The 26,133-nt window shown below is 45.6% G+C and overlaps 1 protein-coding gene across 1 annotated transcript in view; it reads right to left on the bottom strand.

Moving 5' to 3' along the window:
* The window catches only part of apoltp (apolipoprotein lipid transfer particle homolog), a 293,932-nt gene that overhangs the window by 114,942 nt on the left and 152,857 nt on the right, over positions 1-26,133 (bottom strand). Inside the window, exons 26-34 of the mRNA XM_080207085.1 lie at positions 24,306-24,448; positions 23,318-23,480; positions 21,659-21,745; positions 17,346-17,480; positions 17,100-17,219; positions 12,127-12,219; positions 10,870-11,087; positions 9,129-9,322; positions 2,142-2,444 (exon numbers count right to left, since the gene is read on the bottom strand). Coding sequence (XP_080063211.1) covers positions 2,142-2,444; positions 9,129-9,322; positions 10,870-11,087; positions 12,127-12,219; positions 17,100-17,219; positions 17,346-17,480; positions 21,659-21,745; positions 23,318-23,480; positions 24,306-24,448 — 1,456 coding nt within the window. The remainder of the gene's footprint in view (positions 1-2,141; positions 2,445-9,128; positions 9,323-10,869; positions 11,088-12,126; positions 12,220-17,099; positions 17,220-17,345; positions 17,481-21,658; positions 21,746-23,317; positions 23,481-24,305; positions 24,449-26,133) is intronic.

The raw sequence follows: 26,133 nt of genomic DNA, 5'->3' as shown, positions 1-26,133 counted from the left end.
AAAGCACCTTCACTTGACTGGCACCCCTTCCACAAATATTCAATCCCTCCATCATCAATGCACAGTGAGAGCAGTGTGTACCATCTACAAGATGCACTGCAGGAACTCATCAAGATTCCTTAGGCATCGCCTACCAAAACCCATGACCTCTATCATCTAGAAAAACTGTCCTGGCTTGCGACAATTCACCTGTCTTTCATCTCTGACTATCCCTCTCTCCACTCGCACTACCTGTGCCTTGATGACCCGTAAAGACTTGCATTCCAACTATTCTTCACATTCAAATCAGTAATTGTCTTGCAATTGTGTCTTTGCCTATATATAATGTATTTGTGAACCCACCTCTCCACTTCCCTGATGAAGGAGCAGTGCTCCAAAAGCTCGTGATTCCAAATAAACCTGTTGGACTTTAACCTGGTGTTATGAGACTTTTTACTGTGCCCACCCCAGTCCAACGCTGGCAACGCCACCTTATAGAAGGACAAGGACAGCAGACACCTAGGAACACCAGCACCTGGAAGCTCCCCTCCAAGCCACTGACCATCCTGACTTGCCATACACTGACCTATTGCCAGAATCATAAAATCCCTACAGCGCAGAAGGAGGCCATTTGGCCCATCAAGTCTGCCCTGACTCTTTCTGACAGAGTACCTTACCCAGACCCTTTCCCCATGTACCCACACATTTATCATCGCTAATCCATCTAACCTACACATCGTGGGACACCAAGGGGAAATTTAGTGTGGCCAATGCACCTAACCCGCACATCTCTGGACTGTGGGAGGAAACCGGAGCACCCGGAGGAAACCCACGCAGACACAGGGAGAACGTGCAAACTCCACCTGAGGCTGGAATTGAACTTGCCAGCAGTTCAGGTAAGAGGGAGAGAAAGAGTGAGGGGCCAGCTTCTCTGCAGCTTTGGGAATTTTAACTAGAACAGAAAAATGGCTTCAGTGTCCAGGTCACAAGTGAGAACTAGGTGATCTCTTCCACTGGCTGCAGATGTGACCAGACAGGTGAGGACGGCCTCTGTTAGGCCTTCTGGTTCCCAAATAATAGCATCTTTGATTCAAGATAATGGACCAACCTTGAGTGCATTTCTTGCATCCCCCATGTGGACTAATATATTGTTATGCAGCAGGCAACTGTGGTGCAACAGTGAAAAGCAGCCAGCATAATCAAGGACCCCACGTATCCCGGACATTCTCTCTTCCACCTTCTTCCATTGGGAAAAAAATACAAAAGTCTGAGATCACATACCAACCGACTCAAGAACAGCTTCTTCCCTGCTGCTGTCAGACTTTTGAATGAACCCACCTTGCACTAAATTGATTTCTCTACACCCCAGCTATGACTAAAACTCTACGTTCTGCACTCTCTCCTTTCCTTCTCTATGAGTGGTATGCTTTGTCTGTAAAGTGCACAAGAAACAATACTTTTCACTGTGTACATTTGACAATAATAAATCAAATCAAAATCAAATCCCTAGATATATCATAAAATTAGTTCCTAGCTCTGTGTTTTAACAATATGTGAAGATGCTGGCGTTGGACTGGGGTAAACACAGTAAGAAGTCTGACAACACCAGGTTTTAAGTCCAACCAATTTATTTGAGAGGAAACTCACAAGCTTTCGGGGTTTGCCCCGTCACCTGACGAAGGGAGAAACCCCCAAAAGCTTGTGAGTTTACTATCAAATAAATTGGTTGGGCTTAAACCTGGTGTTGGCAGACTTCTTAGTGTGTTATAACAATATGACAGTGGAGAGTCCGCATAGAATGGAGAATGTGTGTGGAGTTTGCACATGCTCCCCGTGTCTGCATGGGTTTGCTCTGGTTTCCTCCTACAGTCCAAAGATGCACGGGTTAGGTTGATTGGCCATGCTAAGTTGGCCCTGATGTGAGGGGGATTAGCAGGGTAAATATGTGAGGTTCCGTATCGGGAATAGGGCCTGGGTGGGTTTGTGGTCGGTGCAGACTTGATGGGCCGAATGGCCTTCTTCTGCACTGTAGGGATTCTACAACAGCCTCAAAGCCTGTCTGGACCCTGGCCTCCTGGGTTGCCACCAGGAGGCTATCTGGAACATGGGGAACTTTGTTTGAAAATAAAGAATTACATTGACAAAAATGGTTGCCTAGGTACCTGTAGCCATCAATTCTTCCAGGTTGTGAGTCACTTTGCCAGTGACCTTGGTCTGGTTTGCTTTGGTCACCTGTAAAAGCTGGAAACATATTGATTTATCATTGGTTTGCCAACAGGCCTGGCCCATTCTCGACTCTTGGCCCAACTCCAGGTGTCCTTCGAACTCAGTCGTTGCTGGGATACTTTGGCTGCCGTTCTGCGTCAAGGTGACAAGCAAATCATGGGCAGCGCTGTCACTAAAAGTGTTGTTGTTTTGAAGGTGCAGTCTGTAAATAACGTCATTGATTTCCACGTTCAGGTTACCTGCAGGCACAGGAGAGAACAGGAGAAACCGATTTGAGAATCAGAAAGCTAACCAGGAGGAAACAAATTATCTTTAAACATTTAGGAGGTCAAATAGCACAGGAAAGGTCCTTCGGCCCATCGAGTCTGCACTTAGAATATCTACCACTAACGATGCGATAATTCCACTTTCCTGCACTTGTCCCATATCCTTGAATATTATGATATTTCAAGTGTTCAACCAAAATACTTTTTTTGAGAGGTTCTAAGCTTGATTATCTTGTTAAAGTCCAACCAGTTTATTTGATAGAAACCCGCAAGCTTTCGGAAACCTGTTCCTTCGTCAGATGGACTTTAACCTGCTGTTGAGAGATGTCTTATTGTGTTTACCCCAGTCCCACACTGGCATCTCCACATCTTGACTATTTTCCCAGGCAGTGCATTCCCACTTAGGAATAAAAAAAGTTTTTCTCAAACTCCTGCAGAATCTCTTTACACTAAAGCTATGCCCTCTCTTGATTGACCCCTTAACCAAGGGGACGGCAGCTTCCTATTCACCCTGTCCACACCCCTCTTAATCTTATACACGTCAATCATGTCCCCGACTCCCTACCCCCTCAGCCTTCTCTGCTCTAGAGAAAGCAATCCAAGCCTATCCACTCTTTCCTTATAGCTCAAATGTTCCATTCCAGGCTCCATCCTGGTGAACCTCCTCTGTACCCCCTCTAGTTCTATCACATCCTTCCCACAGTGAGGTGACCACAACTGCACACAGTACTCCAGCTGCGGTACAACCAGCATTCTTGTACAAGATAATGTGGACAAGATTATTGGAGTAAAAATAGAATATTTGTCCTTGTCTTCTTAGACTTTAAAACCACCAAATTAAAGGTGTGGGGCCAGAACTTTGCAGCATTAGGAAGATACGATAGATATTTGGAAATAGTGGGCAGGACCTGGTGTGGAAGTCTCACCTTCATTTCTGAAAGCACATTTGAATTCAGTGTTAAGTTTTTGCTGTTGGAAGGGTCTCAAGCTGTAGGGTGCAAGTCACACTTGGAGGACGGATAAGGGCTATTTAATTGTCATGCCCTGAGATGTTTTAAATCCCCTACTCTTTGAATAAAAAAACTCATAGAAATCCTACAGTACAGAAAGAGGCCATTCGGCCCATCAAGTCTGCACCAAATACAATCCCACCCAGGCCCTACCCCCATATCCCTACTCATTTTACCCACTAATCCCTCTAACCTACACATGTCAGGACACTAAGGGGCAATTTTAGCACAGCCAAACAACCTAACCTGCACATTTTTGGACTGTGGGAGGAAACCCACACAGACACGAGGAGAATGTGCAAACTCCCCATGGACAGTGACCCCAAGCCGGGAATCGAACCCAGGTCCCTTGAGCTGTGAAGCAGCAGTGCAAACCACTGTGCTACCGTGCCGCTCGTGTCATGTCAAATTGAATTTTTAAAAAACCCTCGTCTTTAATTAACAGATTGACTGCAGTATGTTAGAAAAAATACAGCAGCATCTGGATGTGCAGTTTCATTTGAGTCTTTTGTTGGCATTTCCCCAAGGGCTATTATTGTCATTATGAGTTTCAAGATTTCCAATTATCTCAGCAGGGGTGACTGAGTTCTGCAAGGATATAGCATTGGGCTTCATTGTTGGCTGCTTCTGAATTTACCTTCCACCACAGACCTGAGACACAAGTATTTAAATGCAGATGCCTTGAGCTATCCCCCATCACATGAAAGCACACCGCTCCTGCCAATGCTACAAGAAATATCCATGCCTTGAATTTCCTTGACATACGACTCATGTCTTCACAATGGATCAAATACCAGACATGGTTCTTCATGGCTGGCATTATGACAGAGTGCCTGAACAACTAAAACCTTTGCAAACGAGGAAGGATGAATTGAAGGATGAAGATGGTGCCCTTCTGTGGGGAGTGAGTATTCTTGTCTCCACACTTCCCAGGATGGTATTGTTGGAGGAACTACACAATGCCCACTCAGGAATGTCTAAGATGAAAATGTTGGCTCGCAGCTATGCATAGTGGCCTAGATTATATGCAGACTTAAAAAAGAATGCAATCAATGCCAATAAAAAGTCACTGTCAGCAACCCGGATGCAACCTTGGGAGTGGCTAAGTTGGCCGTGGATGAGACTCCACTTTATTTTGTAGACCATTCTAGGGAAAAATGCTCCTACTTATAGTGGACACACACTCAAAATGGTTAGACATCTATGAAATGAAGTCCACTGCTTCCATTGCAACAACGGAAAAGTTAAGACGAACCTTCCCAACTCACGGTTTGCCAGAGGTGTTGGTTTCGGACAATGGAACAGCATTTACCAGCGAGGCGTTCCAGCATTTCATAGGAATCACAGAAACCCTACAGTGTAGAAGGAGGCCATTTGGCCCATCGAGTCTGCACCGACCATAAACCCACCCAGGTCCTATCCCCATATCCCTACATACTTACCCACTAATCCCTCTAACCTACATATCTCACGACTCTAAGGGGCAATTTTTAGCATGGCCAAATCAAACTCACCCGCACGTCTTTGGACTGTGGGAGAAAACTGGAGCACCCAGAGAAAACCCACGCAGACACAAGGAGAATGTGCAAACTCCACACAAACAATGATCCAAGCTGGGAATCGAACGCAGGTTGCTGGAGCTGTGAAGCAGCAATGCTAACCCACTGTGCTACCGTGTCGCCAAATAACATCAAGCATATCTGTACCATATCGTAGCATCTCTCCTCGAATGGGATAGTGGTTAGGGCTGTGCAAGCTTTTAATGCAGCCATGGAAAAGCAACCAGCAACATCCCAACAGAACAAATTAACACATTTTCTTATTACTTTTTTTTATTATTCATTTGTGGGACATGGGCATCAGTAGCTGGCCAGCATTTATTGCCCATCCCTAGTCACCCAAGAGCGTTTGCGAGTCAACCACATTGCTGTAGCTCTGGTTTCACATGTCGGCCAGACCAGGTAAGGACGGCAGATTTCCTTCCCTAAAGGACATTAGTGAACCAGATGGGTTTTTCCGAACATGGTTTCACGACCATCAGTAGATTCTTAATTCCAGGTTTTGTTTGATTGAATTTAAGTGAAGGAATGCATTTTGAAAAGTCTAATACAGATAGGAAATATGCAGTAAATGGCAGAGTATTGATCGGCAGAGGGATCTGGGTGTACAGGGACACAGGTCACTGAAAGTGGCAACACAGGTAGAGAAGGTACTCAAGGAAGGCATACAGCATGCTTGCCTTCATCGGTCGGGGCATTGAGTTTAAAAATTGGCAAGTCATGTTGTAGCTTTGTAGAACCTTAGTTTGGCTGCACTTGGAACATAGTGTTCAATTCTGGTCGCCAAACTACCCGAGGCTTTGGAGAGGGTACAGAAAAGATTTACCAGGATGTTGCCTGGTATGGAGGCCATTAACTATGAGGAAAGGTTGGAGAAACTTGGTTTGTTCACACTGGAGTGACAGGGGCTGAGGGGAGATCTGATAGAAGTCTGCAAGATTATGAGGGGCACGGACAGAGTGGATAGTCAGAAGCTTTTTCCCAGAGTAGGAGAGCCAATTACTAGGGGGCACAGGTTGAAGGTGTGAGGGATAAGGTTTAAAGGAGATATACAAGGCAAGTTTTTACACAGAGGGTGGTGGATGCCTAGAATTCACTGCCAGGGGAGATAGTGGAAGCAGATATGACAGTGACTTTTAAGGTGCGTCTTGACAAATACAGGAATAGGATGGGAGTGGAGGGATATGGTCCCTGGAAGGGGTTTTAATTCAGTAGAGCAGCACGGTCGGTGCAGGCTTGGAGGGCCAAGGGGCCTGTTCCTGTGCTGTAATTTTCTTTGCTCTTTGAATTCAAATCCTACCATCTTCTGTTGGGGGATTTGAACCTGGGTCCCACAACATCAGCTAGATTAATTCTGGAGTGAAATGGTGGCACAGAGGTTAGCACTGCTGCCTCACAGCGCCAGAGACCCGAGTTCGATTCCCGGCTCGGGTCACCGCCTGTGCGGAGTTTGCACATTCTCCTCGTGTCTGCGTGGGTTTCCTCCGGGCGCTCCGGTTTCCTCCCACATTCTGAAAGATGTGCTCAGTCGGTGGATTGGGCCGTGCCAAATTCTCCCTCAGCGTACCCAAACAGGCGTCGGAGTTTGACTCGGGGATTTTCACAGTGACTTCATTGCAGTGTTAACGTAAGCCTTACTGGCAACTAACAAATAAAATTTCAATAAATAAATAAGTCTAACAATAATACCACTCGACTACCACCTCCCCTATGTACTGAACAGCGCCCTACATGACCAGCAGATAACTCCTGCTGAGTTGCTGATGGGTGGGCATGTTAAAGCAGGTTGGACGGGGAGGATGGAGGCAAAGCAGAGTGCGCAAAAGAAACATCATGATTCTGCAAAAGAACATTCAAAGTCGACGTTGTAGTAAATGCTAAGGATTTTGGGATTAGTGCAGAGTTGGGTTCCATTGGTTGTCATGGTCAGGATGGGCCCAGCATCATAAGAAGTCCAAGTCCAAGGTAAAATACTGATGGAGAGGCAGTGGCATCACTGAGAAGAAGGGAGTCACGTAGAGAAGCAGTGCAGGCAGGTCTGAGTGTCTCCGCCGGTGATGTTGCTGTTGTTGAAAGCAGTGTGGACACTAATCAGTCTGGAGAAGGGTCAAGTCGTGTTCCAGTGGGAACTGGAGAAGTGATCGGCACTGACACGTCTTTACAATTTGGAAGACCCACGACTGGGATCTAGCCCTGTTGTTGAGGCATCTCCTTGCAGAGCTGTGTCACTCCCAGAGGGAGAGGCAATCCCCTGGCAGATTGAACTTGATAATGGGCTGTGCTAAATAGTTCACTCGTGGCATTATACTGTTAATAGTTTAAATCTTTTGGTATGTACTGATAAGGGACTTAAAGGGGGAGGGATGTAATCGCGAGTCCTTTTAAGGAGAGATGTTTCGTGGAGTCATGTGACCGGTTTGGCCAATGTACACGAATCCTGGGGCTGAGTGAAGGTTCTCCCAGGCAGTCTGGAGTCACAGGGATGAGTAACATCTTTCTCACTCTCTGCATATAATTATTCCTGTTGGTCAACGATTCCTTGGTTACTCCATTGCTGGTTGCCACTTTTCCCAAGATATAACACTCGCCATCCAAAATAACCCACCCTCCAAAATATTCTGGCCAATAGCTGTTCTAAGTTTATTTATCAATGTCAGCTGACATTAACACTGCAATGAAGTTCCTGTGAAAATTCACCTCGTCGCCACACTCCTGTTCGGTTACACTGAAGGAGAAATTAGCACGGCCAATGCACCTAACCTGCACGTCTTTTGGACTGTGGGAGGAATCTGGAGCACCCGGAGGAAACCCACGCAGACACAGGGAGAAGGTGCAGACTCCTCACGGACAGGCACCCGAGCCGAGAATCGAACCTGGGTCCTTGAAGCTGTGAGGCAGCAATGCTAACCTCTGTGTCACTGCTAAATCTTCTGATAATTCCGCTCTTTAATCCCAAGTTTCTGCCAACGAATACGACATTTTCAAGTTTGAACCAGTCCCAAGCCAAACACTCACTTCAACCTCCGAACAACATGACATCAATTATTGCAGAGGCTTTTCTCCAAGAGCCTTTTTTTTCTGGGACATTTATAGGTCAAACTAACACTTCATTCCTAGATTACAGACTGTTATTTCTTTTCTGGCCACTGGAAGGTAATGAGAGTTCAACCTAACGTTACATTCACATTTCCTTTTATAGGAACGAGCTTTTAGCTTTTGGAGCATTCCAACTTCTGAGTCACAGAGCGTGCTGTTCAATCTGTGTCCCAGGGCTTGCAACAGAGTTTCCAGTGGGATGATTTGGGAATGGTCAAACAAGGGTATGGATGAGAAAGAGATAAAGCCTATGATAGGGATTCCCAAACGCTGGGACGCCCTCCTTCATCGTCCAAGCTCCGTGGAGACTGGCATGTTGACAAAGACAACAGTCAGTCTCTTAGTTCAGAAGAGAGATGGATTGCCGGGATCCTTTCAGGGTGGGAAAACTGACACTTCTTTTTGCTTCATTGTTTCGTGCGAAGTTGGTACGTTGGAAAGCCAGCATTTCGTGCCCATCTCTAACTGCCCTTGTAATTGGCTTACTAGGGTTTGCAGTCACATGTAGGCCAGGCTGGGTCAGGGTGGCAGATTTCCTTCCTGAAATGCCATGAGTGAACAGATGGGTTTTCGTGACAACTGACAATATTTCATGGTCGCTGTTATTGAGACTAGTGGTGGGATTTTGCAACCCCCCGCTCCCTCCTGAGGCATGCTTTGCAGTGGCGAAGACGCCACCCCATTGGTCAGCAGTGGGATCTTCCAGTCCCACTAATTTCACTGGCTCTCATCCCTACCACCAAGCAATCTGCTGAGGGGTAGGGGTTGGGATTGGGGGGTTCAGGTAAAATCTCCAATAGGTGACTAAACATAGAAACTAGAAGCAGGTATAGGCCATCTGGCCCTTCGAGCCTGCTCCGCCATTCATTCTGATCATCAAATTCGATATCCTGATCCCCTCCTTCCCCCTCCCCCCCGCCCCCATATCCCTGCAGCCCCAAGAGCGAATTCTAATTTCTTCTTGAATTCGGACAACATTGCTGAGAAATTACCTTCGTTGGTATTATTCTGTTGTTTTAAGGTTGCGTCCAGATGCAGGAATTGTGGGATCGTTGGCCCCTTGTTCAGGTTGTGCTGGGCAGTGCCAGTCATCGATAAGGTCACGCCCTCTCGGTGCTCCTTCACGCCCATCAGGTCGATGTCAAAAGCTTTCTCGTCCAACTGCAGGCTGGAAACCAGCAAGTACCTAACGCCAGGCAATGATGCCACGTTAGTGAGATAACGTTACCAAGCCAGAACATTTAACACCTAATTGCACACTTAAAAAACGTACCACAGAAATCTATAAACCAGAGGCCGCGAGTTTAAAAATTATTGGCCACACCTTTCATGAAGCTGAAATAATAAATCATTAACAAATATTTCCTTGGCAGCTACAGATTCCCTAACAAAGAAATAAAATATTCACTTTTGACCCTTGGCTCAGGGCTACATCAATCATTTCCAAACTTTACTCCATTAAGATTGTCAAATTTCATTCTATCACAGAATCCCTAAAGTGCAGGAAGCGATCATTCCACTCATCTGACAATAATTCTGCCCAGGCCCTGTCCTGTAACCCCAGGTATTTACCCTGCTAATCTCCCTGACGCTAAACGGCAACTTCTTGGCATGGCCAGTCAACCTAAACCCACACATCTTTGGACTGTGGGAGGAAACCCACGCAGACACGGGGAGAAGGTGCAGGCTCCGCACCGACAGTGACCCGAGGCCAGGGATCGAACCCGGGTCCCTGGCACTGTGAGGCAGCAGTGCTAACCACCGTGCCGCCCCTTCTGGCACACTATTACTCAGCAACGTGCAACTGGGAAATTACTTGAAACACACTGGGCAGAGTTTTACCGTCCCGCCCACCATGGGAATCGGAGGAGGCGAGTGGCGGACAATGGGATTGTCTGTTAACCTCGGGCGGGATTTTACTGTTTCGGGACGAGTGAGACCGTAAAAATCCCACCCATTATAGAATCGTAGAATCCCACAGTGCAGGAGGCCATTCGGCCTATCGAATCTGCACTGACCACAATCTCATCCTGGCCCTATCCCCATAATCCCATGCATTTACCCTAGCTAGTCCCCCTGACACTAAGGGGTAGTTTAGAAATCCAGGCAATGATGCCACGTTAATGTTCCAAAGCCAGAACATTTAACACCTAATTGCACGCTTAAAAAATGTACCACAGAAGTCTATAAACTAGAGGCCGCGAGTTTAAAAATTATTGGCCACACCTTTCATGAAGCTGAAATAATATATTCTTAAAAAACATTTCACTGGCAGCTACAGACTCCCTAACAAAGGAAAAAAAACATTCACTTTTGACCCTTGGCTCAGGGCTACATCAATCATTTCCAAGCTTAATTCCATTAAGATTGTCAAACTTCATAGTATCACAGAATCCCTACTCCACATATCTTTGGACTGTGGGAGGAAACCCATGCAGACATGGGGAGAATGTGCAGACTCCACACAGACAGTGACCCAGGAATCGAATCCGGGTCCTTGGTGCTGTGAGGCAGCAGTGCTAACCATCGCTTAATGACAACGATGCAAGGTTTGCATTGGAAACTTCCCTCAGGGCACAGCGATCGTATCTCCTGAACATTTTTTAATCACTGGTGTTAGTGTGGCTCAAGGAGAAGCCCTTGAAGCATTGGCACATCTTACAGTTGTACATATTTAAACAGAAACCTGCTGGTCCATTGACGTGTCCGCGACTCACGCGTCACATACTTTACCTCGAATGATGTGCTTTCATTATTAGTTGAAACTGGCCATTCTCTGGCCCGATGAGACAGCTCTGGCGGAGGATAGCTTTAATACCCAGAATTCGGGCAAGCTGCTTACTCTCATTCACCACGTCAAACTCCGTTACCAAAAGATCTTTGCCGTTAGAGTGAAGGTAGAATGTGCCGTTGTAGTTGCTCTCCCCATAATTCTTGGCTGTGGCGAGGGTCTGTGTTTTGTAAGAAAGCGTTTCAATAATTAAATCAAATTACGGTTAATTGCAACAAATCCATGTTTTAGACAGGTTTACTCCTCCTCAGCCTAAAATCCAGGCTGAAAGTACAGCACTGAGAAAATTATCAGGAACATCAAGGAGTTAAATTAAGATTCTATCTATTTGCTCGGGTGAATCTAAAAGCTCCCAGGGACATTTGCGAAATGCAGAAAGCTCTGAGAGCATTCTGGCCACTGATCATTCCTCTCGTCATCGATCGAAGAAAGGTTTGCATAAGGCACTCACTGAGTCTTAAAATGGGTAGCACGCGCTTGGAGGGCTGAAGGGCCTGTTTCTTTGTTCAAGATTGGAAGGAGCCGCCCTTTATCTCATTGCCATTGTTAGTTCTTGATGCACGCTGTGTGCAGATTGATTCTGACTAGATTTTTAAAGCTGGGTTGGGATTATCTGGCCCCTCTGCTGGGTTTTCCAGTGGTGGAGGTGGCTCGCTATTGACTGCTGGTGGGATTTTTCCAGCCCCGCCGAAGTCAATGGTCATTTGTGTTGCTCACCAGTCCCGCCGCTGGAAAATCCCACCCACAGGAATATATTGAAATGAATGGAAGGAAACCCAAAGTGGGTTTGGTTTCAGAGCTCCAATTCCCCTTACCACACGTTTCCCCTTCTGTGTTCGGCCCCAGTAAGAAACTAACTGGGGTACTTGACGTAGAGTGTATAGATAGGGTGGCACGGTGGTTGGCACTGCTGCCTCAGAGCGCCAAGGACCCGGGTTCGATTCCCAGCTTGGATCACTGTCTGTGCGGAGTTTGCACATCCTCCTCGTGTGTGCGTGGGTTTCCTCTGGGTGCTCCAGTTTCCTCCCACAGTCCAAAAGACTGTGCGGGTTCGGTGGAAAGGCCACGCCAAATGCAAGTGAACAGGCGCCAGAGTGTGGCGACGAGGGGATTTTCACAGTAACTTCATTGCAGTGTTAATGTAAGCCTACTCGTGACACCAGGAAGTAAAGTTTAAAATTTAAAAACGAGATCATTACCTGGAATGTATAAGGTAAAGCTGATTGGTAAGGATGGCTGAACTGGGAGTAAACTCTCATCTGATCGGAGGAACCATTCACCTGAAGAGAGAACTAGTGGAACAGAGAAAGGTCAATCAGCATCATCAATTTGTAATAGCTTATTTTGTGAAATATTTCAGCACTGGAGAGACATTCTTCAAATCTCAAAGTTTGAACACATTAAACCGGATTCATTTTTCAGGTTATCCTGGCAATTCTAACAATTAAAAAAAACCTACATCACAGTGAGTTAATTGGATCAACAAATTGTTTTATGAGAGAATTTATCAATTAAAAACACTGCGAATAATAGAAATCTGGCTGAAACAAGCGATATAATCTGGCTCATTAAGTACGTTTGAGGCGGAGGTAGGTTTTTAATCAAGTAAAGGAATAAAGGACAATGGGGATAAGGTGGGAAAGTGGATTTGAGGAGATCTGTCTTGATTCTCAACAAATGGTGGAGTAAACTCGATGGGCCAAATGGCTTACTTCTACTCCTACGGCTTATGGTCTTAGCATCGCGAACAGGAGTGTACAAATGCATGCAGAAGTGTCCGAGTGGCAAAGTCATCTGCGGATTTCCACCTTGGGAAACGCTGATAGGGAATGTGAAACTGAGAACAAATTAGACATGAAAAACAAAATTGAGATTACCCCAAGTTGGGCCACAGTCTTTGGGTGGGATTTTACAGCCTCGCTTGTCCTGAAACTAAAATCCCACCCGAAGTCAACGGATCTTTCCCTGGTCCTGCCTTTACCCGTTCCAGTTCCCGAGGAGGGAAAGTTCTAGCCCTCGTCTTAACCAGAGAATCTCCATCATGATATCAGAGCTGAATAGATCGAGTGGTGCTGAGCTACGTCTATCAGGTACGTTCGACATTCAATCCAGGGGGAGGAATTTTAAGGCCCCTCCCTCTGGTGGGATTTTCCGTTTCCGCCCAAGTCATTGGGCTCGTGAACGGCTCGCCGCAATTTCCAGTCCCATTCCCACCGCAACGGGGCTGAAAAACTCCACCCGTGCTCCGTACTGAGTCTGTCCATCTCAGCTGAAGCGCAGTCGTGGTGTCATGGGTGTGGGCAGTGGAGAGACAGGGTTCCCATTTACCATCTGGTAACCCCTCTTGGAAAGTTCACATTGGAGAAGATAAAGCCTGGGAATGGTCTTAATAAAATGATCAATATTCTACAGGGTACAAACATCACTATGCTTCATATACCCATAAAGTCAGCAATAGAAGGACGTAGCCAATGTCGTATTATACCTCTATGGATATCATAGGGTCATCGTCACAGAGTCGTACACTGCAGAAAAGGTTCTTCAGCCCATCGTGTCTGCAGTAATAATAACTACCACTACAGTTGCACTGATCCCATTTTCCTGTCAGTTCTCTGAGTGGGATAGTGCAGCGAGAGGGCCAGTATCTGGTATTGTCTAAATGCTTTGTGAAAGACCAAACTGTACCTGCCTCTACTACTTCCTCTGGCAGCTTGTTCCAGACACTCACCACCCTCTGAGACACGAAATTGCCCCTCTGGAGCCTTCTGTATCTCTCCCCTCTCACCTTAAACCTATGCCCTCTCGTTTTAGACTCCCCTATCTTTGGGAAAAGATATTGACTATCTAGCTGATCTATTATTTTGTAGACCTCTATAAGACCATCCTTCAGCCTCCTCTGCTCCAAAGCAAAAAGTCCCCGTCTCTCCAGCCTCTCCTTATAACTCAAATCATCAAGTCCCGGTAACATCCTTGTAAATCTTTTCTGCACTCTAATTTAATAATATCCTTTCAAATAATAGGGCGAACAGAACTGTACACATTATTCCAAGTGTAACTTAACCAATGTGTAACTTCAACAAAACATCTCAGCTTCTATATTCAATGTTCTGACTAATGAAATGAAGCATGCTGAATGCCTTCTTCACCACTCTGTTCACCTGTGACTCCACTTTCAAGGAGCTTTGAACCTGTCCCCCAAGATCTCTTTGTTCTGTAACTCTCCCCAACACCCTACCACGAACTGAGTAAATCCTGCCCTGGTTCAATCTACCAAAATGCATCAGCTCGTATTGATCTAAATTAAACTCCATCTGCCATTCATCAGCTCACTGGCCCAATTGATCAAGATCCCATTGTAATCCTAGATAACCTTCTTCACTGTCCACTATGGCACTAATCTTGGTGTCATCTGCAAACTTACTAACCATGCTTCCTATATTCTCATCCAAATTATGAATATAAATGACAAATAACAGAGGACCCAACACCATCCCTGAGGCACACTGCTGGTCACAAGCCTCTAGTTTGAAAAACAACCCTCTATAACCACCCTCTGTCCTCTAGCCAATTTTGTATTCATTTGGCTACCTCATTCTGGATCCCGTGAGATTTAACCTTGTGCAACAACCTACCATGCGGTACCTTGTCAAAGGCCTTGCTATGTAGGCAACATCAACTGCACTGTCTTCATCGATCTTCTCGGTTACCCCGTCAAAAAACTCAATCAAATTTGCAAGACATGATTTTCCACTCATAAAACTATGCTGACTGTCCCTAATCAGTCCTTGAGTCTCTATATGCCTGTGGATCCTGTCTCTCAGAATACCTTCTAACAACTTACCCACCACAGATGTGGGATTCACTGGCCCCCAGTTCCCAGGCTTTTCCCTGTAGCAAAGCACGACATTTGCCACCCTCCAATCTTCAGGCACCTCACCTGTGGCTGTCGATGATTTAAGTATCTCTGCGAGGGAACCCGCAATTTCCTCCCGAGCCTCCCACAACTTCCTGGGATATACTTCATCAGGTCCTGGGGAGTTATCTACCTTGATCCTCTTTAAGACTTCCAACACCTCCTTCTCTGTTATATGTACACTCCTCAAGTCATCACTATTTATTTCCCCAAGTTCCCTAACATCCATGCCTTTCTCAATAAATACTGATGAGAAATATTCATTTAGGATCTCACCCATCTCTTGTGGATCCACACGTAGATGACCTTGTTGATCCTTAACAGGCCTTACTTTTCCCTAGTTACTCTTTTGCCCTTTATGTATTTGTAGAATCTCTTTGGATCCTCCTTTACCAAAAGCAATCTCATATCCCCTTTTTGCCCTTCTGATTTCTCTCTTAACTCTATTTCCTACACCCTCTACACTCTTCAAGAGATTCAGTTGATCCCAGCTGCCTGTGCTTGTCATGTGCCTCCTCCTTCTTCTTGACCAGGGCCTCAATATCCCCGAGTCATCCAGGGCTCCCTACTTCTGCCAGCCTTGCCCTTCACTCGAAGAGGAATGTGCTTACCCCGAACCCTGCTTAATACATTGTTGAAAGCCTCCCACTTACCAGATGTCTCTTTGCCTGCCAATAGACTCCCCCAATTAACTTCTGAAAGTCCCTGTCCGATGCCATCAAAATTGGCCTCGCGCCAATTTCAAATTTTAATTTTTGGGCCAGATCTATCATTCTCCATAGCTATCTTAAAACTAATGGAATTATGGTCACTGGTCCCAAAGTGATGCCTCACTAACACTTCTGTCCCCTGCCCTTCCTTATTTCCCAAGAGGAGGTCAAGTTTTTCCCCTCCTCTAGTCAGGCCATCCACATACTGAATGAAAAATATTTCCTGAATACACTCAACAAATTTCTCTCCATCCAACCCTCGAATACCAGGGTGTCCCAGTCAATGTTGGGAAAATTAAAATCTCCGAATATTACCACCCTATTTTTCTTGGAGCTGTCTTTAATCTTCTTAGATATTTGCTCTTTAATTTCCCACTGACTACTTGGGGGCCTATAGGACAACCCTATCAAAGTGATTTCCCCCTCCTTATTGCTCAGTTCTACCCGTATAGATTCAGTGGGCGAATCCTCAGATATATCCCCTCTCAGTAATGCCGTGATGTTTTCCCCAGGAAAGGTTCGTGACCAGAGTGTGGGCAGGATTGATACAGTCCTGTTGCACCGAGGACAAGACCCCAAACGCAACCAGGAACAACATCCCACAGATCACTGTGAGCGGTGAAAGAAACCTCCAGACAAGGTTACCAGCACAAATTCTGAGCATATCAGTAGAGTACCTTTACACTTCAGATTCATCAATTCCATGCACTTATGTAATGCCAACTAAACATGAACAAGTCTTGTAAATAGTTATGCTTCTTTGGAAGTGGGGCAGTAACTTGAAAGAAGAAAGGGGGATGTTGCAATACGCCTTTCTTCACAGAAGAAATACATGGACCTCTCATTCTCCCAAATTCCTATGAGCACAGGCCCAATCTGCTCAAACTTTCCTTCATCCCAGGAATCTGCCGAGTGATCTTGGAACTTTTTCTTTTGAACTTTACTCCATTTTTAAAGTTACAAAGCCAGTGCGCAGAGTGGACCTGGAGTACTGTGTACAGTTTTGGTCTCCTAGTGCACAGAATGGTCTGGGCAGACCTGAATCTATCTCCTCGCTTGCTCCAAAAACCAAATTCAAACTCAGGCTGAGTCCAATTCATGGTCCCCACAAGACAAATGTACAAGATCCAAGCTGACAAGATGAGACATTGCACCCCATCTTAGGCTTGATTTGACACTTGATCTTAGCCAAAAGGCTGCTTCCAATGCAAGTGTACCCTTCTCTGTAAGGAGACCAAAACAGTACTCTAGGTACGGTCTCACCAATGTCACATATAACTGTTGCAGCACTCCAAAAGTTTGTGAATCCAAATAAACCTGTTGGACTTTAACCTGGTGTTGTGAGACTCCTTACTGTGCCCACCCCAGTCCAACACCAGCATCTCCATATCATGTCGTAGTAAGATTTACCCCTTTTTATACTACATCCCCTTGGGATTTAGTAGTTAGAGTTAAATTGCTGTAACACTTTTTAAACCTTGTCAAAGTTTCTCTTATGACAATTTTTTTTATAAATAACCAAATGTTCAACCAACATTTTGCTTCTAACCTGTGATGTATCCAGCTTATTGATGGTAAATTTGCAATTTGCTCCATAATTAAAATCCTCGTGCTTGCTCTGCATTGCAAAAAGCTCCCCGTCCAGGATCAAAGTGTGAGGGACTCGTATCTGTACACCAAAGAGAAAGAACCAAGAAAGGGGAAGTGGCTTAGTTAGCTGTTCAACATCTTACGAGTAAGCTTGTGAAAGAGCAGATAACAATGGCAATGGCACAAAGGCATGACCTCAGTGTACCTGTAGACTGTGGTCGGTGTCCAAGTGCACAAGATACCAGGAACCTGCCGTGGTAGATTTATTCTGATATTGTCCGCGGAACTTCAAGGCATCTCTTTTATTGATTCTCACTGTTGCTTCTGCCTCAAGTTTTGCCTGTGATGTAAAACATGGAGAAATCTCAGTACTTTCAGAAGCAACAAAAGGCAAATGGCACGTATCAGGGAATTAATTCTGAAAGGAATGGAACTGTATCTAACTCACAACCCCCGGGGACCCAGATTAATCTCATTTATCTGGGCCAGCCAGTAAGTTTTGTAGGTTTCAAATCCATGTTTGGAAAATGCCAATGCTGATTTGAATGAAATCACTATGAACGTAACAATAAGATTATTCCAACACGAGCTTCTTGTGTTATGCTATGAATATCATGGTCCAGAAATTAAAGGGTACTTTGCATGTTCCTCTGTTTGCCACTCTAACCTAGCTGTCACTGTGCTTATTTGAAATGAATATCTGTGCCAAAGACAGGAAGGTCTCACACATACCTTAACTTTTTATCAACTGAAATAATCAGCAAGAGTTTCCAGCTTCATGTTGAACTAAAATAATTATTACCAACGCTATTTGTTGGTTAGGGCATGGCTGGAGTATCATGCACACTTTCTGTCCCCCCGACAAATTGAGTGATATAGTGGCTTTGAGAAAGGTCTGGAGGAGAGCGACAAGAGCAATTCCTAGTTTAGAGCCCCTCAGTTAGACTCGAGGTGGTTGATCTCTTGATCACATTCTTTTGTCATTTTCGTGGGGCGGCACTGTGGTACAGTGGTTAGCACCGCTGCTTCACAGCGCCAGGGATCTGGGTTCAGTTCCAGGATTGGGTGACTGTCTGTGCGGAGTCTGCACATTCTCCCCGTGTCTCTGTGAGTTTCCTCTGGGGGCTCCGGTTTCTTCCAACAGTCCAAACGACATGCCGGTTAGGTGCATTGGCCGTGCTAAATTCTCCCTCAGTGTACCCGAACAGGCGCCGGAGTGTGGTGACGAGGGAATTTTCACAGGAACTTCATTGCAGTGTTAATGTAAACATACTTGTGACGAATAAATAAACTTAAACTTATAATTCACTCCCTGAAGAACAAGGCTCCACAATTGTTCATTTCCTGAGATAAGTATTATTACATCATAAAAAAGGTGCTTATGCTATTAATTACAAGCTGTAAATTCCTGTGGTAACTACAATGGGGAGTTAACATGCAAATACAGCAAATCCATAAAACTCAGGGGAGGTTGAGAATGAGATGGTGTTTTCTCAAACTAACAGTCAGCAAATTGCAACAATTCACAGTTCATGGATTATCTCCTCCCTTGTCACAAAGTTGCCGCCCTACTTGTGCATTAATAATGGCACGTGTAGACTCCTTACATGATGGAAGGAAGCCCATTCGACCCATCAAGTCCACATGACAACAATCCCTTCCAGGCCCTATCCCTGTAACGCCACGTAGTACCCTGCTAATCCCCCTGACACTACGGAGCAATTTAACATGGCCAATCCACCTAATCTGCACATCTTCAGATTGTAGGAGAAAGCCCACGCAGACACGGAGAGAAAGTGCATACTCCACACAGACAGTGACCTGACAGGCCAGAGAGGGTCCCTTGGCGCTGTGAGGCAGCAGTGCTTACCATCGTGCTGTAATTTTCAGATACGTTTTCCCAGCGAATTCTAATCAAAAACATTTCAGCATTCCAGTTTCTGAGGTTATTAGAATATTTCCATTGAAATGCAACAGTTGCAGATTCTAACACCCACATGACTGACACTGGGGTTAGCATACTTGCTCTTAACTTATTTTCCATTCTATAAAAAGGCTCATTTATCTTACACTTCACTGCCCTCACTACAATATTTTTCTCCTTATTTCAGATGCTAAGAGAGCAGCTATGTATTTCTATTCAAATTTCAACCTTGAACACTTTTGTAAACAGTGACATATCCTCCATCAGTAAAACTCAAGACTGACATCAAAGGTGAAGTCATAGGTTCACCAGAATTTGTATCGAGGATGTTAATTTATGAGGACAGATGTATTGACTAACTTTATGACCCCTTGAGTTGAGAAAATTCAGGGTTACCACTGGCCAGGAACTGAACTGGACCCAGCCATATAAATACTGTGGCTACATGAGCAGTGGCTGGGAATCCTACGGCGAGTAACTCATCTCCTGACTCCCCAAAATCTGTCCATCATGGACAAGGCACAAGTCAGGTCCCACTTCCTGGATGAGTGTTGCTCCAACAAACACTCAAGAAACCATCCATACAACATTACAGCTCAGAAACAGGCCTTTTGGCCCTTCTTGTCTGCCTAGTCCCACTGACCTGCACCTGGACCATATCCCTCCACACCCCTCTCATCCACGTATCTGTCCAAGTTTTTCTTAAATGTTAAAAGTGACCCCGCATTGACCACTTCATCGGGCAGCTCATTCCACACTCCCACCACTCTCTGTGCGAAGAAGCCCCCCCTACTATTCCCTTTAAACATTTCCCCCTTCACCCTGAACCCATGTCCTCTGGTTTTTTTTCTCCCCTCGCCTCAGTGGAAAAAGCCTGCTTGCATTCATTCTATCTCTACCCATCATAATTTTGTACACCTCTATCAAATCTCCCCTCATTCTTCTACACTCCAGGGAATAAAGTCCTAACCTATTCAACCTCTCTCTGCAACTCAGCTTCTCAAGTCCTGGCAACAAACCTTCTCTGCACTCTTCCAAGCTTATTAATATCCTTCCTGTAATTAGATGACCAAAACTACGCACAATACTCTAAATTCGGCCTCACCAATGTCTTATACAACCTCGCCATAACATTCCAACTCTCGTACTCAATACTTTGATTTATAAAGGCCAATGTTCCAAAAGCACTCTTTACGACCCTATCTACCTGTGATGCCACTTTTAGGGAATTATGTATCTGTATTCCCAGATCTCTCTGTTCTTCGACACTCTTCAGTGTCCTACCATTTGCCTTGTATGTTCTACCTTGTTTTATCCTTCCAAAGTGTAATACCTCACACTTGTCGGCATTAAACTCCATCTGGCATTTTTCAGCCCATTTCTCCAGCTGGTCCAAATCCTCCTGCAAACTTTGAAAACCTTCCTGACTGTCCACTACACCTCCAATTTTCGTATCTTCATCCAGGACAAAGCAATCTACTTAATCAGTGCCTGTTCCCCCAACTTAAAGATTCAACCGCTCCACCACCGATGCACGGTGACAGCAGTGCGTGCCATCTACTGCGCTAATTCACCAAGGTTCCTTTGACAGAATTTTCCAAACCCACAGCCACTACCATCAAGAAGGACAGGAGCAGCAGATAGCTGGAAACTTGGAAGTTGGCCTTCAAGTCACTCACCACCCTGACTTGGGAATATATTGCTGTCCCTTCACTGTCGCTGGGTCAAAATCCTGGAACACCTTCCCTAACAGCACAGTGGGCGTTCCTACACTACATGGACTGCAGAGTTCAAGGCGGCAGCTCACCACCACCTTCTCAGGGGCAATTAGGGAAGGACAATAAATGCTGGTCTAGCCATCTGGATAATTGAAGTCTGCCTCTCACTCTTGGCCTTAACAGGCCATTAACAAAGTTAATTGGTTTCCCTTTGCTTGCAGGTGGGTCACGCCACCATTGCTCTATCGTGCCTCCAGGAATGTGGCCTGGAGGACAGGATGGAGCTTGGGAACAAGCATGCCTCTGTGCCCAAGCCCACTGGAGCATAATAACCCTAGTATAGCAGTGTCGCAGTGGTCAGCACTGCTGCCTCCAGCAGGGACCTGGGTTGAATTCCTGGCTTGGGTCATTGTCTGGGTGGAGTCTGCACATTCTCCCCGTGTCTGCGTGGGTTTACTCTGGGTGCTCTGGTTTTTCCCACAGTCCAAACATGCGCAGTTAGGCGGATTGGGCATGATAAAATGGGTACGGTTATGGGGATAGGGCAGAGGATCTGGGTGGAATGTTCTTTTGGAGAGTCAATCGTCCGAATGGCCTTCTTCTGCACTGTCGGGATTTTATATTTAAATAAACTAACCCCTGGAAGCAACCAATGACACAAAGCTTAGAGGGAATCTGATACCCTGTCCTCAAATGGATTGTGGCTGCTTGGACAATTCGAGCTTTCAGGTCTGAGGTATTTGCTGGGTAGGCGTGTGAGAGGACATGGATATAAGGCAGACCAACAAAGTGAATCATTCTAGATTTGAATAGCTTGAGGATCTGAAGGAACTCCTGTCTTTATGTTCCACCTCAGAGCGCCTGAGCTGTACTCACAGTGTGGTCTGTCCTTGTTCTGAAGCAGACCTCCATGTTCTTTGGAATAACTTCACCATTATAAGGGTGTGCTAACGCGACACAGATCTGAAAGAAAAGATGGGAAATACTGTGTTGAATATTAATGAAGAATACGAAGAGAAGGAACTGTCTTGTACTCTAAATATTGTTGTCAGTGTATCTTCATACCCAAATATTGGCTTTTTTCCCCTTTGGGGAATGGTGGAAGGATTCCTGAGCTGATAATTAGCCCATTGATCTACAATGAATTCTCCTTCCATGGACAAGTCTTGGTACTGGATGCAAACCTGGAGCTTCTGGTCCAGTGGTAGTGGCGCTATCCACTGTGCCCATGTGGCCTCCTTCTGAATATTAAGTTGCTGATTGTATAATCAATAAAAAAAACTAACCAATAAAACAACTGCGAACAATAAAAAAGTAACCCAAGAGGTAGAATTTTGCAGCCTGGTTGCGAAAAAATGCCGTGAGTTGTTCAAAACTCCATTGACTCGGTGGGACTGGAAGATCCCATTGCTGGGAGGGGCTGTCAAATTCAATTTCTAAAAACGTGTATGTCCTGAAGTTAGAGGTGAAAGTCATGAGCGAGTTGGAATTATTAAGATTTGATTTATTATTGTCACATGTATTGGTATACAGTGAAAAGTATTGTTTCTTGCACACGATACTGACAAAGCACATTGTACATAGAGATGGAAAGGGAGAGTGCAGAATATAGTGTGACAGTCATAGCTAGGGTGTAGAGAAAGAACAACTTAGTGTGAGGTAGATCCACTGAAAAGTCTAAGGGAAGAAGCTGTTCTTGAGTTGGTTGGTACGTGACCTCAGGCATTTGTAACTTTTTCCTGACGGAAGAAGGTGGAAGAGAGAATGTCCGGGATGCGTGGGGTCCTGAATTACGCCGGCTGCTTTTCCGAGGCAGCAGGAAGTGGAGACAGAGTCAATGGATGGGATGCTGGGTTTGTGTGAGGGACTGGGCTTCATTCGTGACCTTTTGTCAGATAATAGGAATCCATTCCATCGCAATAGAAGGGGCAGCAGGGTACAAAATTATGAGAGGCATGGATAGTTGGGAGTCTTTTTTCCTAGGGTAGAAATGACAATTATTAGGCTTTGTAGGTTTAAGGTAAAAGGGGGAAGTTGAAAGAAAATGTGAGGGGCAAGTCTTTTACACAGAGACTGGTAAGTGCGCGGCCAGAGGAGATGATAGAACACTTTAGCAATGTTTAAGAGGTATCTTTGACAGATATATGAGTAGGCAGGGAGGAGGGGGATACGGGCCATGTAGAGGCAAAAGGTCTTTAGTTTAGAAAGGTTTGGCGTTGGCTTGGTGGACCTGTTCCTGCGCTGCTCTTCGCGCAACAGTGAGAATAAGAAAATCTTTCAACCACATCCAACCCCCGAGTCGCCAATAGCAGCAAACTCTGCCTGAGCTCATCCTGAGTCCGCTTGGAAAAAAAATCCAAAGAAGTCAAAGACTCTTCACATTTCCTCACAGAGATTGTTACTTGTTGAAGCAATACAGCACTCGCGAAGCAAAAATAAAACAAATTAGTTTCTTGGGCATTCTAGGCAAAGGTGAGCGGGGTGAGAAATCTCAGTCCAGGTGCTCAGCTGTTGAGGTGGACTTTTATTTCTTACGTATGGTTTCTCGGGCTGATATCCAAGGACGAGTGTGTGAACGGTTTCATCTTTGTCATTCACCAAAGCTTTTACTTCCAAAACATAATGCTTCTTCCTCTTGTCAACAGTGAACGTCTCCTGAAGAAGTGTGCTCTGTGGTACTGGCAGCTTAAAAGGGTGTCTACAAAACGAAACACACACATGAGATCAGAGATAAGAGAATGGAATGAATATTGGAAGGATAATGAGTGTGACGATCATGCTGGAATTAAGATGTAAACCGAACAACAATTTGTGCTGAGGAAGGGATTGTCCATTACCACAAACTGATGAACAACTTGCCATTATCCTCGTAAAAAATAGTGTTCACATTCCAACTCCCAGGGAGTTTTAATAAATGGCTGCATTTGTGCAGTAATGTGCACTAAACTCAGCGTGGAAAGTTAGGGCTGGAATTTACCAGCTTAAGGACAAATCTGACTTCCTACAAAGCAACTCAAATACTGGAATTTCACCGGCATGCCTGCCCTGTAATTGGGGCAGGAGTGGCTCGCAGGATGGCATTTTCCTTTGGCCTCGGGCGGGATCTTACGAGCCTCGGGTGGGGCGAGGCAATAAAATTTCGGCAGAGCCCTCTGAAGGTGCGTCGACCGCGGGAGGGATGTTCCGGATTTGGGGCGGGCGCGGTGGAAAATCCCGGCAAATGACTCTTTAAAAAAGGCGCTCTGAAACGCCCTGAGCAAACCACTCAGTTCAGGGGCAATTAAGGGATGGGCAATACATGCCGGCCCAGCCAGCGACACCAGGTCCCGTGGAAGAATCGAAAGAAATATTTGGAGTCTGGTTGTTCACACATTATTCAACAATCGTTTAATGGGCATTAACGACGCACGCTCGTATCCAAAAGAATCACTTTTCAGAATCTTTTCCCAACACAGCTCCAGCGGGGTCAATGTGAAAGTGATACTGAGGGACGTATTCCGATCGGGTTACAGCACTTTCTCACCTAAACTGAATTAACGCACGGTTCTGGAACAACATCCTTTCCCTCTTCAATTCCTCGATCTGTCCAATCAGCTGCACTATCAAAGGTGGACTCTTATTGTCCGTCCACCGGGCGACCGCCGCGAGACTTCTTTTCCTCTTCGGCTGTAAGTTAACGGCAAATTGTCAGACTCCGCGATAAATAGCGGTTCCCCCGGAACGAGGGATGTACAGCTCGCCTGCTACGTATCGACAACCCGCCAAACCTCAGCGACTCTGCCAAAGCCCCAAGACATTCTCCCTTTGATCCTATCTTTGACACACAGGAAACCACTTCAGTGGATGTTTCTCTGTTCAATGTGGCACACATCTGGCTTCACCCAGCCGAGAACGGGTTTATCGGGATGCCAGAAGAGCCAACAGCTAGGCTGAAACTGGCTTGAACGAAGACTAAACGACTCCAGCCCTCCTGGATTTAAGCATTGCATTTCCATTAAGTTTTACATCTCAAATTTTAACGACTGTTAGGAAAATGCATTCAAAGCATGATAGCCATCAAAAATAGTTGATGGAAGGCTTTTTTTTGGGCAAGCAATTTCTGCTCTTTAACATTCACTCCTGTAGTTTCTGAGGCATGGGAGTGAATGGTCTGGGATGGTCACTAAAATCTGGTATTTCCTCATGTGGAGATGTTGGTGTTGGACTGGGGTAAACACAATAAGAAGTCTCACAACACCAGGTTCAAGTCCAACAGGTTTATTTGGTAGCAAACCAAGAGTGAATATTGGACCCTTAGAGGATGAGAGGGGGGATTTATTGGTGGGAGATGAGGAAATGGCTGAGGCCTTAAATAAGTATTTTGCCTCGGTCTTCATGGAGGAGGACGCCAGTAGTTTGCCGGGTATTAAAGATAGAAGGATGGTAGGAGTTGAGGGCCTGAACGCGATTACTGTCACTAGAGAGGTAGTGCTTGATCGACTAGTGGGACTGATGGTGGACAAGTCCCCAGGACCGGATGGAATGCATCCCAGGGTTCTGAAGGAAATGGCAGAGGTGATAGTAGATGCCTTAGTGATTACTTACCAAACTTTGCTGGATTCTGGGGAAGTGCTGGAAGATTGGAAAATGGCTAATGTTACGCCGCTGTTTAAAAAAGGTAGTAGGCAAAAGGCAGGGAATTATAGGCCGGTTAGTTTAACGTCTGTTGTTGGAAAAATGCTTGAATCCGTCATCAAAGAAGAAATAGCGAGGCACCCGGAAAGGAATGGTTTGATAGAGCAGGCACAGCACGGATTCGTTAAGGGGAAGTCATGTTTGACGAATTTATTGGAATTCTATGAGGATGTGACGAGTGCGGTCGACAGAGAGGAGCCGATGGGTGTGGCGTTTCTCGATTTTCAAAAGGCGTTTTGGTAAGGTGCCTCACAAAAGGTTGCTTCAGAAGGTTAGGATGCACGGAGTTGGGGGTAAGGTGTTAGCGTGGATAGAGGATTGGTTGTATAATAGGAGGCAGAGAGTTGGTATCAATGGGTGCTATTCTGATTGGCGGTTGGTGACTAGTGGAGTGCCCCAGGGATCGGTGCTGGGGCCTCAGCTATTTACCATTTATATAGATGAAGTGGAGGAGGGGGCTGAGTGTAGGGTGACGAAATTTGCTGATGACACGAAGGTGAGTGGAAAAGCAAATTGTGCGGAGGGTGCGGAAAGTCTGCAGAGGGATCTGGGCAGGCTGAGCGAGTGGGCGAGGACCTGGCAGATGGAGTACAATGTTAGCAAGTGTGAGGTTATCCACTTTGGCGGGAATAATAGTAGGAGGGATTACTATTTAAAGGGCGAAAAGCTGCAGCACG

The sequence above is a fragment of the Carcharhinus amblyrhynchos genome, chromosome 18, assembly GCF_965287045.1.
Source record: "Carcharhinus amblyrhynchos chromosome 18, sCarAmb.v2.hapA, whole genome shotgun sequence".
In the NCBI taxonomy this organism is placed as follows: domain Eukaryota; kingdom Metazoa; phylum Chordata; class Chondrichthyes; order Carcharhiniformes; family Carcharhinidae; genus Carcharhinus; species Carcharhinus amblyrhynchos.
The sequence above is the reverse complement of the archived record's forward strand: the minus strand, read 5'-3'. Positions and strand labels throughout refer to the sequence as shown.